This window comes from Salvelinus namaycush, chromosome 11, assembly GCF_016432855.1.
Source record: "Salvelinus namaycush isolate Seneca chromosome 11, SaNama_1.0, whole genome shotgun sequence".
In the NCBI taxonomy this organism is placed as follows: Eukaryota; Metazoa; Chordata; class Actinopteri; order Salmoniformes; family Salmonidae; genus Salvelinus; species Salvelinus namaycush.
This window is the reverse complement of record NC_052317.1, coordinates 42,533,730-42,547,219: the sequence shown is the minus strand read 5'-3', so window position 1 is coordinate 42,547,219 and position 13,490 is coordinate 42,533,730. Positions and strand designations below refer to the sequence as shown.

Below are 13,490 nucleotides of genomic sequence, written 5' to 3'. Positions count from 1 at the left end.
TTTGAAATCGGACACTTTGGTGGGATTAACAGCAAGATTACCTTTAAAATGATATAAGACACATGAATGTCTGAGGAATTTTAATTATGAGATTTCTGTTGTTTGAATTTGGCGCCCTGTACTTTCACTGGCTGTTGTCATACCATCCCGTTAACGGGATTGCAGCCATAAGAAGTTAAACTATAGTTTTGGCAAGTCGGTTAGTACATCTCCTGTGTGCATGACAAGTCATCTTTCCAACAATTTTTTACAGACAGATCATTTCACTTTTATAATTCACTGTATCACAATTCCAGTGGGTCAGAAGATTGTACTTTTTGGAGAAATGTCCTCTGGTCTGATGGAACAAAAATAGAACTGTTTGGCCATAATGACCATTGTTATATTTGGAGTAGAAAGGGGAATGCTTGCAAGCCGAAGAATACCATCCCAACCGTGAAGCACGAGGGTGGCAGCATCATGTTGTGGGGGTGCTTTGCTGCAGGAGGGACTGGTGCACTTCACAAAATAGATGGCATCATGAGGCAGGAAAATTATGTGAATATATTGAAGCAATATCTCAAGACATCAGTCAGGAAGTTAAAGCTTGGTCGCAAATGGGTCTTCCAAATGGAGAATGACTTCAAGCATACTTCCAAAGTTGTTGCAAAATGGCTTAGGACAACAAAGTCAAGGTATTGGAGTGGCCATCACAAAGCCCTGACCTCAATCCTATAGAAAATTTGTGGGCAGAACTGAAAAGCGTGTGCGAGCAAGGATGCCTACAAACCTGACTCAGTTACACCAGCTCTGTCAGGAGGAATGGGCCAAAATTCACAATTTATTGTGGGAAGCTTGTGGAAGGCTACCCGACACGTTTGACCCAAGTGAAACAATTTAAAGGCAATGCTACCAAATACTAATTGAATGCATGTAAACTTCTGACCCACTGGGAATGTGATGAAAGAAATGAAAGCTGAAATAAATCATTCTCTCTGCTATTATTCTGATATTTCACATTCTTAAAATAAAGTGGTGATCCTAACTGACCTAAAACGGAATTTACTAGGATTAAATGTCAGGAGTTGTGAAACTGAGTTTAAATGTATTTGGCTAAGGTGTATGTAAACTTCCGACTTCAACTGTATAAGGACTTGGGGCTAGCCATTGTAAGTTCAGTCACTCGCCACAACAGTACGCGTGTGCAGGAGGCGAGCGAAAGCTCGGGAGAGAAGGGTGAGTGTGGTGGAGGTACCTGTACCAGACAGGGGGAGACAGGCCAGGGCAGACGGTGAACAGATCACCAGGTGGAATCCAAGCAGCAGTGCAGCAGGCAACAAGAGGTGTCACACCCACTCGAGAAGCTTTTATTTCTGGAGTCAGATATCTTGTAGAAAATGCCGGTGATGGTCTTTGAACAGCAGGAGAGTGCTTCAGAAGACGCTTCAAAGACTCCTGTTGGGCCCAAAGCCCTTTTACTTCACACCTTAGTGCTAATTGATTATCTGGTCTGTCCTTTCAAGCCTGGGAGCTCAGTTCCAGGTTGGATGGTGTCCTCAGCTCTCTGCTGTTTGTTTGCTAGAGCACCGTCTGTATAGCTTGGAAAAAGAGAACCTCGGAAGCAGAAATCTCTCCGGTTAATTTTGGTCAGAATTAGGTTGTAGGTTTGGAGTTTTGATCTGGAGTGAAGGCCATGCTGTGGAGGATAGCATCCTGCATATGTACCTGCTGAAAAATCCAAGTTTATCTCACTCCAAATCTATACTTTTGTAAAAAAAAACATGTTGAAAGATGTGAGATCTCCCATTTAGCTGTGTCTCTCTGAGGGGGGCGTGTTTACATGTCCAATCAATTGAATTTACCACAGGTCGACTCCAATCAAGTTGTAGAAACATCTCAAGGATGGTCAATGGAAACAGGATGCACCTGAGCTCAATTACGAGTCTCATAGCAAAGGGTCTGAATACTAATATAAATATTTTTTATTTTTTTTTAATTAAATTTGGAATTTATGCAAAGAATTCTAAACCTGTTTTTTGCTTTGTCATTATGGGGTATTGTGTGTGTAGATTGATGAGGAAATGTTTTTATTTAGAGTAAGGCTGTAACGTGGAAAAAGGGAAGTGGTCTGAATACTTTCCAAAGGCTTTGTATATTTATATTCTGTCCTGAAGCTAATTCTATGCATTTCGCCATGGGGTTTTGTACTGGTTATTTAAATACTGTGTTCTTGACATAGCTCACTCTAATAGCTACTGCCGTACAGGCCATTCCTAGGGTGTCTACTGCCGTACAGGCCATTCCTAGGGTGTCTACTGCCGTACAGGCCATTCCTAGGGGGTCTACTGCCGTACAGGCCATTCCTAGGGGGTCTACTGCCGTACAGGCCATTCCTAGGGGGTCTACTGCCGTACAGGCCATTCCTAGGGGGTCTACTGCCGTACAGGCCATTCCTAGGGGGTCTACTGCCGTACAGGCCATTCCTAGGGGGTCTACTGCCGTACAGGCCATTCCTAGGGGGTCTACTGCCGTACAGGCCAGTCCTAGGGGGTCTACTGCCGTACAGGCCAGTCCTAGGGGGTCTACTGCCGTACAGGCCAGTCCTAGGGGGTCTACTGCTGTACATGCCATTCCTAGGGTGTCTTGTTTAATTTAATCTGGGGTATATACATATAGAATGCATTTGGATTACTGTTACAGTACAATTTGTTCTGACATTTCTAGATTATTGTATTTGTTTGACATTATACTGCGTTGTTAGGAGCTAGTAACAAGCATTTTTCTGCACTCACTATAACATATACTAAACCTGTGTACACAACCAATAAACGTTGATGTTTTGTTTCAGATAAGACTCGTGTGTTTTGTAGAGATGATCTGGATGATGTGTCCTGTCTCAAAGACTCCATCAGCATCGCCTCCAACGACTCCTTCATGTCTGCTGCAGAGGTAAGACACACACACCTCACTACACTGTTTGCTCTTTGGCAGAATCGCGGTTTCAACTGTACCAGGCAGATGGCTGACAGCATGTATGGTGAGCGGTTTGCTGATGTCAACGTTGTGAACAGAGTGCTCCGTGGTGGGGTTATGGGCAGGCATAAGCTATGGACAACGCACACAATTGCATTTTATCGATGGCAATTTGAATGCACAGAGATACTGTAACGAGATCCTGAGGCCCATTGTCGTGCCATTCATCCGCCGTCATCACCTCATGTTTCAACATGATAATGCACAGCCCCATGTTGCAAGGATCTGTACACAATTCCTGGAAGCTGAAAATGTCCCAGTTCTTCCATGGTCTGCATACTCCCCAGACATGTCACCCATTGAGCATGTTTGGGATGCTCTGGATCCACGTGTACGACAGCGTGTTCCTGACAATATCCAGCGACTACGACACAGCCGTTGTAGAGGAGTGGGACAACATTCCAAATCAAATTTTATTGGTCACATACACTTTTTAGCAGATGTTATTGCGGGTGTAGGGAAATGCTTATGTTCCTAGCTCCAACAGTGCAGTAGTATCTTAACAATACACACATCTAAAATAATGGAATTAGGAAATATTTAAATATTAGGACGAGCAATGTCGGAGTGGCATTGGCTAGAATACATTAGAATAGAATACAGTATATATGAGATGAGTAAAACCGTATGGAAACATTATTAAAGTGACCAGGGATTCCATGTCTATGTATATAGGGCGGCAGCCTCTAAAGTGCAGGGTTGAGTAACTGGGTAGAGATAACTATTTAGTCTGATGGCCTTGAGATAGAAGCTGTTTTTCAGTCTCGGTCCCAGCTTTGATGTACCTGTACTGACCTCACCTTCTGAAATGATAGTGGGTTGAAAGGGCGGTGGTTGATGTTTCGGAGGGCAGGCAGTGTGCCCCCGGTGAGGCGTTGAGCAGACGGTACCACCCTCTGCAGAGTCCTGCGGATGTGGGCGGAGCAGTTGACGTACCATGCGGTGATCCACAGGCCACAATCAACAGCCTGATCAACTCTATGTGAAGGAGATGTGTCACTCTGCATGAGGCAAATGGTGGTCACACCAGATACTGTTTTCTGATCCACGCCCCTACCTTTTGTTTTAAGGTATCCGTGACCAGCAGATGCACAGCTGTATTCCCAGTCATGTAAAATCCATAGGCCTAAATTAATTTATTTAGACTCATTTCCTTATGAACTATAACTCAGTAAAATCTTTTAAATTCTTGCATGTTGCATTTCTATTTTTGTTCAGTGTAGCTAAATACACATTTCATAACTAAAATATAATCATTGCATTAGTATTCAGCCACTTTAAGGCAAGCCTAAATTAGTTCTTAATGTGGCTTAAGACATCACACAAGTTACATGGACTCTGGAGGGGGGAATCATTTCTCACAGGGTTGACATGATTTTTTAAATTACTAACTCTGTCCCTCATGATATAGATAGATCTCTGTCTCATCTAAGGTCCTTCTGTCAAGTATTGAATTTCAAGCACAGATTCAACTACAAAGACCAGGGATCTTTTCGAAATGGGTAACATAAAAAAAATCGGACCTTGAATATCTCCTCAGTAAAAGGTATATGGACAGCCCACTTGGGAGTTTGTCTAAAAATCTTTAGCTGCCTTTTGGCAATGAGGGGGAAAAAATGATCTGGTCTGATGAAAACAAGATTGAACTCTTTGGCCTGAATGCCAATCGTCATGTCTGGAGGAAACCTGCCACCATCCATACTGTGAAGCATGGTGGTGGCAGCATCAAACTAAGGGGATGTTTTCAGCGGCAGGGACTAGGAGACGAGTCAGGATCAAGGGGAAGATGAACGGAGTAAAGTACAGAGAGATCCTTGATGAAAACCTGCTCCAGAGAGCTCAGGACCTCAGATTGGGGTGAAGGTTCACCTTCCAACAGGACAACAACCCTAAGCACACAGCCAAGACAATGCAGAAGTGTCTTCGGGACCAGTCTCTGAATGTCCTTGAATGGCCCAGACTTGAACCCAATCGAACATCTCTGGACAGACCTGAAAATAACCGTGCAGCGATGCACCCCATCCAACCTGACAGAGCTTGAGAGGATCAGCAGAGAAGAATGGGAGAAACTCCCATAATACACAATCTACTGGCACATCCTTGTCATACGAAGATAAACTATAGATAAAATGTATCGGTGATCATCGGCCATTGGACATTACACAAGTGGGAAATCGCAAATTCAACAATGAGTGGTTTGGAAGGAATCCGTGCCTAACTGCAAGTGTTGCAAAGCAATCACTATTTTGCTCCCCCAGCCGGCTATTCAGTGTGGTCCAAGTCTGGGTTTAAGGGTTTAAAACATCTGTCTGAAGGAGTCTCTTTTTCAAGCTTAAAAAGGATAAACATTCACAAGTAACACCATGGGGCAGGAAAGGTTGAATACATTGGCCATGCTGTCAATCCAGCATAACTTCTGCTGCTTTCAAAATATCTTGGAACTGGAAATCTCCGACTTCAGTGAGTTCAAGACAACTGGGAACTCTGAGGGGGGGAATTATCTCAGACTGGGAAAATAAGTTTTGAATGGTCAACCAACTTGGAATTGCACGTCAGGAACTCTGGCCTCATTTTCTAGAGCGCCGGCCTGAAGATCACTGACGTCATGATTCAACCTTGTTTTTTTCAGAGTTCCTAGTTGTCTTGAAAGCACTATAAATCCAGAGAATGCCAGACTTTGGTGACAAAGTTTAATGACAAAATTTGCCCACAAGGACTGCCAAGCCACCTTCCTGTTGAAGTGAGTCCAAAAATGTATTGTATGCTGCTGCATAAATTGTAATATGCCAGGGAGAAAGTATTACTTTCTTAGCTACAGTATACATAAGTGTATGTTGTGTCGTAAACTGTTAGTAACCCATGTGCCTCACCCTAATATTTTGGTCCCTTTCCCCCTCACAACTTAGCCTACTGTTCTGACTTGGTGGTACACATGTAGCCTATAGCCTGTTTTAGAGAAATGTCATCGTTGAATATTGTAAGAGCTTTCATTGTCTGCTTATATGCCCCCTTTTAATTATCCTAAGGTTCCGACTTGGTGTGCAGGGAGAATACTATAAGAACGGCCCATGTTCTGAATTCTGTCGCTGTACATTTCAAAAGTGCTGAACAAATGGTTATCGACTAAGTCTTAGCTCGCTCATTAATGTCTTAATCGAAGTTACGGATTGCCTCTTATCCGCTCATTGTTCCCTTATGCCATAGTTTGTACATCTCAATTGTCAGTAGAAAGCACATTTTGTTTATGCAAGTCAGCCATGGATTTGAAAAAGGCAGTAAGTAAATTATGCTGAATGAACTGTTTTGGTGCCAGACGAGGCTCCACTGATAACCAGGTGTAGCAGTGGTAAGGACTCCATGGTGCTGAAAAGAAAGCTCTGCTGTTGGGACAGCTTTATGTCGGCCCTAACAGTTTGTGGGCACTACTTATAGTGCAATTAATGTGTTTAGTACAATGGTTTTGCTGGCATGCATTTTAAAATATATTTGAGTTTTCCGCACCAACATTTACATGCCAAAATTGCCACTGATCAGGGATGTATTCATTCCGCCGATTTCTGTTGAAAAATGTCAAACGGAAGCAAACGAAACAGGGATGAAAATACCTGAATTTGTCCCAATAGAAATGCTTGTTTGCAACAGTTGGACTAATGAGTACACCCTAATATCAGCTAGATGCAGGCTAGAGTGTGCAAGGCGGTTTAGAATGTATCACAGTCCGTCCATGTGTTGCTGTCTGTCATCTCAACATTTTCCTCCATCTGTGTGCACCGTTGTAAACTTTCATTCATAGGTTGTAGCAACCTCACGATAGAGATAGTTTAGGTGTAGACAACTACATAATACTTATGGATGTTACATTGAACTGGGTGAATGGAATATGAATGACAGTCATCCAATACGCTGTAGTAGAAATAAGGCCGTGCTCATGAGAAGAAGGGGGGGGGGAAATCGTCCTCATCAAAAAAACGTCACCAACCACCCAGACACATCAAAGATTGTCATCCGTCTTAACTCAGCTGCAGGGCGGGAACGAAACTGATCAGGGATGTTACCATGAGGCCATTGGTGATATTAAAATGGCTACAGAGTTAAATGTCTGTGATGGTAGAAAACTGAGGATAGATCAACAACATTGTAGTGATTCCACAATGAGTGAAAATAAGATGTATAGAAAAAATATTCCAAAACTGCATCTTGTATGCAACAAGGCCCTAAAGTAATACTGAAAACATATTCCAAAACGGCATCTTGTATGCAACAAGGCCCTAAATTAATACTGAAAACATATTCCAAAACGGCATCTTGTATGCAACAAGGCCCTAAATTAATACTGAAAACATATTCCAAAACTGCATCTTGTATGCAACAAGGCCCTAAAGTAATACTGAAAACATATTCCAAAACTGCATCTTGTATGCAACAAGGCCCTAAAGTAATACTGAAAAAAACCACAGCAAAGTCAACTTATTTTGGCCTAAATGAGCAAAGCCTTATGTTTAGGGCAAATCTAACACATCACTGAGTAACTGCCTCTTTATTTTCAAGCATGGTGGTGGCTGCATCATGGTATGCTTGTTATTGGCAAGGACTAGGGAGTTTTGTATAAAAATACATGGACTGGTGCTAAGCACAGGCTAAATCCTAGAGGAAAACCTGGTTCAGTCTGCTTTCCACCAGACACTGGGAGATGAATTCACCTTTCAGCAGAACAATAAACCTAAAACACGAGACCAAATCTACACTGGAGTTACCAAGACGACAGGGAATGTTGGCTAAGTTAGTTTCGACTTCATTACTGTCTAATCATGATCCCCAACATCTTGAATACGTTTTGAAAAGTATAATGGGCAAATATTGCACCATGGAGATGTGCAAAGCTGTTGGCGACTTGCCCAAGAAGACTCTGCTGTCAAAGGTGTTTCTAACATGTTTTGACTCAGGGAGCTGACTACTTTTAAACAACGACTATTTTAGTTATTACATTAAAAAAAAATGTTAAACCTTTTTCCAGATTATTTTGTGTATATTGACAAAATTACAATTAAATTAACTTTAATCCCACTTGAACACAATGTGACAATCAAAGGGGTCTGAATACTTTTCCAAGGCACTATATTATCTTGTCAGTACAGGGAGCTGCGTAGTATCTATGTCCTGAGGTCTCTATACCACTACCCCTTGTAACCTACATGTGTAGTTATTAACCATAATATTCTCTCTCTCTCAGTTGTCAGAGCAGTACAGGGAGCTGCGTAGTGCCCATGTCCTGGGGTCATGTATAGTTGTTAACCCCTTCTATGAGGAGGCCATACAGTTGGCTGAGGAGGGAAAGATCTCCTGCAGAGTACACAGGTGAGATGGAGACGTTCTCTTTCCTTATAGTTCCTATGATTGTTTAGGTTGCACCTTGGCCCTCCTGTTGGTTGATGATCTTGGTGTGAATTGTCTCCTGTTAAAGGAACTCCACCCCCAAACTAACTTCATTAGTCCATTGTTGACACAGTCCCAAAACCTGATTGCTGACGAACAATTTTTCAAGATATGTAACTTGGAATTCAAAATACAGATATCATCCCCGTATGATGCATTTAGCATCATATGATGCTGCATAATTATAAGGGGATGATTTCTGTATTTTAAAAGTTACATATCTTAACTAAATTGCTGACGAGACATTTTGTAACTGTCAATGGGCCTCCCGAGTGGCACAGTGGTCTAAGGCACTGCATCACAGTGCTAGCTCTGTCACTAGAGATCCTGGTTAGAGTCCAGGCTCTGTCGCAGCCGGCCGCGACCGGGAAACCCATGGGGCAGTGCACAATTGGCCCAGCGTTGTACGGGTTAGGGGAGGGTTTGGCCGGCAGGAATGTCCTTGTCCCATCGTGCTCTAGCGACTCCTGTGGCGGGCCGGGCGCAGTGCACGCTGACACGGTTGCCAGGTGTACGGTGTTTCCTCCGACACATTGGTGCGGCTGGCCTCCAGTGGGCATTGTGTCAAGAAGCAGTGCGGTTGGGTTGTGTTTCGGAGGACGCACGGCTCTCGACCTTTGCCTCTCCTGAGTCCGTACGGGGGGTTGCAGTGATGAGACAAGACTGTAACTACCAATTAGATACCACGAAATTGGGGGGGAAAAGTGGTGAACATTTTTTTTTTTTACATTATATATCAACATAAATGACAGCTTAACATATTTTTACTACATTACATTAAAGAAATGCTTGTTGCCTTTTTGTCACTGGTGTTACCTATTTTTTTTTAGATGGCAATTCAGGCTTTCTAGAATGTAATTTCAGTCTTTAATTTGCATATATAATCAAAGACAGAAAAGGTTCATGACAGTACAAAGAAATTGTTTGGATTAGTAATAATTTACTTTAAACACAATGTGAAACCAATGACAAACACAAGATTATTTTCAAACAAATTTTATACATTTAGTAGTAATATTTTTAATTGCAAATAATTTGAGATTTCATAAGATGGGTTGATTATTTATTTTTTATATGAACCCCTAAAATGAGGGTTATTGGTCAAAGAGTAAGACCAAAAGATCAAGCCTATTGACTAAAATGTCTTTCATAACACACAACATTGTCATACAAACATGTCCACTAGAACATTAGAAACACTAACCCTGAACCTAAACTGAAACTGTTTTCCTAACCACACTGATAGGAACATTTTGTTTGCAGTAAAACATGTTCATGGAACTTTTCCTGTATTCTTCACTTTTACTTCAGATCTTTAACTCTTTCTTTTTTAAATCCAATTTCCTTTCCCTTTTTACTATAAACTGTAGAACACCAGTGACACATCTTAAGTCCTCGCATGAAATTACCAAGTTAATCATCAAATTGTTAACGTATGAAGAGGGCACACTCACAATGTGCTTTTCAAAACATTCCCGTCTCCATTGAGCCTTTGACCCAGGAAGAATTTGGCAATGATGTTGCATTTTTTTCAGAGTGGTGGTTTTTATAAATTTAAAAAAACCAGTGACATAAAATTGAGAGAAAGCTGTTACTGGTAAATTATTTGTAATATTTATTTGATATTTTAGTTTTCTAAGTAGTCCACTAAATAACTATATAACATGTAAAGTCACTCAAAATATGTCACTAAACCATGACTCCTGACCCGAGGAACAAGCCAATTTCATGGTACTGACCGTGCTCTACAATAGTTAAATTTGAAAAACATTTGATATATCTTACACATGTTTTATTAATAATTAAACACTTAAATTAAAACAATTTGTGTCATCTCACACTTTTAACTGTTTTTCCTGGTGAATAAGGCCGGGACAGGAAAGCCACCATTTTCGTAGAATGACTCTCCTAAAAATGTTTTGTCTCCTGTTAAAGGGACATTTTTCAACTTCATATTCATCATTTCCAGCACCACCCCAACGTCAACATCTGTGAAAATGACACGTTTCTATGTTTTGTAGTTAAAAAAATATATATAAAGAGGAGTGTTTCCAATGACATCTAATTAGTAGGCGATGCCTCATAATTGGTTAGAATCACATGGTGCACAACGATGTCATTGGAAACACTTGTCTTCCTCTTCTTTTACTACTAAACATAGAAATGCTCCATTTCACACGTTGGGTGGTGCTGGAGATAATATGAAGTTGACATTTGTGTTGACTCCTAGTATGTCTGTGATTATAATGCCTAATTTCCTTGTTTTTTGGGGGTTTTTTAGGACTGAGCTGCTGGAGTGTCTTGGGGACACCGACTTCCTGGCCAAGTTACACTGTGTGCGGCAGGCCTGTCAAGTATGTGCCTCTATACTCCTAAAGAATACATAATGGAATACCATGCCACTGTAATATACTCCTAAAGAATACATCATGATAAACTGTACCATGCCCCTGTAATATACTCCTAAAGAATACATCATGATAAACCGTACCATGCCCCTGTAATACTGTAATATACTCCTATAGAATACATTATGATAAACCGTACCATGTCACTGTAATATACTCCTAAAGAATACATCATGATAAACCGTACCATGCCGCTGTAATACTGTAATATACTCCTAAAGAATACATCATGATAAACTGTACCATGCCCCTGTAATATACTCCTAAAGAATACATCATGATAAACCGTACCATGCCTCTGTAATATACTCCTAAAGAATACATCATGATAAACCGTACCATGCCTCTGTAATACTGTAATATACTCCTATAGAATACATCATGATAAACCGTACCATGCCCCTGTAATACTGTAATATACTCCTAAAGAATACATCATGATAAACCGTACCATGCCCCTGTAATACTGTAATATACTCCTATAGAATACATCATGATAAACCGTACCATGCCCCTGTAATACTGTAATATATTCCTATAGAATACATCATGATAAACCGTACCATGCCCCTGTAATACTGTAATATACTCCTAAAGAATACATCATGATAAACCGTACCATGCCTCTGTAATATACTCCTAAAGAATACATCATGATAAACCGTACCATGCCCCTGTAATACTGTAATATACTCCTATAGAATACATCATGATAAACCGTACCATGCCTCTGTAATATACTCCTAAAGAATACATCATGATCAACCTTACCATGCCTCTGTAATACTGTAATATACTCCTATAGAATACATCATGATAAACCGTACCATGCCTCTGTAATACTGTAATATACTCCTATAGAATACATCATGATAAACCGTACCATGCCCCTGTAATACTGTAATATACTCCTAAAGAATACATCATGATAAACCGTACCATGCCTCTGTAATACTGTAATATACTCCTAAAGAATACATCATGATAAACCGTACCATGCCCCTGTAATACTGTAATATACTCCTATAGAATACATCATGATAAACCGTACCATGCCACTGTAATATACTCCTAAAGAATACATCATGATAAACCGTACCATGCCCCTGTAATACTGTAATATACTCCTATAGAATACATCATGATAAACCGTACCATGCCACTGTAATATACTCCTATAGAATACATCATGATAAACCGTACCATGCCCCTGTAATACTGTAATATACTCCTATAGAATACATCATGATAAACCGTACCATGCCCCTGTAATACTGTAATATACTCCTAAAGAATACATCATGATAAACCGTACCATGCCGCTGTAATACTGTAATATACTCCTAAAGAATACATCATGATAAACCGTACCATGCCTCTGTAATATACTCCTAAAGAATACATCATGATAAACCTTACCATGCCGCTGTAATACTGTAATATACTCCTATAGAATACATCATGATAAACCGTACCATGCCCCTGTAATACTGTAATATACTCCTAAAGAATACATCATGATAAACCTTACCATGCCGCTGTAATACTGTAATATACTCCTAAAGAATACATCATGATAAACCGTACCATGCCTCTGTAATATACTCCTAAAGAATACATCATGATAAACCGTACCATGCCCCTGTAATACTGTAATATACTCCTAAAGAATACATCATGATAAACCTTACCATGCCGCTGTAATACTGTAATATACTCCTATAGAATACATCATGATAAACTGTACCATGCCTCTGTAATATACTCCTAAAGAAAACATCATGATAAACTGTACCATGCCTCTGTAATATACTCCTATAGAATACATCATGATAAACTGTACCATGCCGCTGTAATATACTCCTATAGAATACATCATGATAAACTGTACCATGCCTCTGTAATACTGTAATATACTCCTATAGAATACATCATGATAAACCGTACCATGCCCCTGTAATACTGTAATATATTCCTATAGAATACATCATGATAAACCGTACCATGCCTCTGTAATACTGTAATATACTCCTATAGAATACATCATGATAAACCGTACCATGCCCCTGTAATACTGTAATATACTCCTAAAAAATACATCATGATAAACCGTACCATGCCTCTGTAATACTGTAATATACTCCTAAAGAATACATCATGATAAACTGTACCATGCCTCTGTAATATACTCCTAAAGAATACATCATGATAAACCGTACCATGCCTCTGTAATACTGTAATATACTCCTAAAGAATACATCATGATAAACCGTACCATGCCCCTGTAATACTGTAATATACTCCTAAAGAATACATCATGATAAACCGTACCATGCCCCTGTAATACTGTAATATACTCCTAAAGAATACATCATGATAAACCGTACCATGCCCCTGTAATACTGTAATATACTCCTAAAGAATACATCATGATAAACCGTACCATGCCCCTGTAATACTGTAATATACTCCTAAAGAATACATCATGATAAACCGTACCATGCCTCTGTAATACTGTAATATACTCCTAAAGAATACATCATGATAAACCGTACCATGCCCCTGTAATACTGTAATATACTCCTAAAGAATACATCATGATAAACCGTACCATGCCTCTAATATACTCCTAAAGAA

General features: G+C 40.2%; 1 protein-coding gene across 2 annotated transcripts in view; it reads left to right on the top strand.

Annotated features, from left to right (window-relative positions):
- miga1 (mitoguardin 1) overlaps positions 1-13,490 on the top strand; it is a 38,462-nt gene that overhangs the window by 13,201 nt on the left and 11,771 nt on the right. For both annotated transcript variants that reach the window (XM_039004433.1, XM_039004432.1), the window contains exons 8-10: positions 2,828-2,928; positions 8,243-8,367; positions 10,727-10,799. In XM_039004433.1, the coding sequence (XP_038860361.1) occupies positions 2,828-2,928; positions 8,243-8,367; positions 10,727-10,799 (299 nt within the window). The remainder of the gene's footprint in view (positions 1-2,827; positions 2,929-8,242; positions 8,368-10,726; positions 10,800-13,490) is intronic.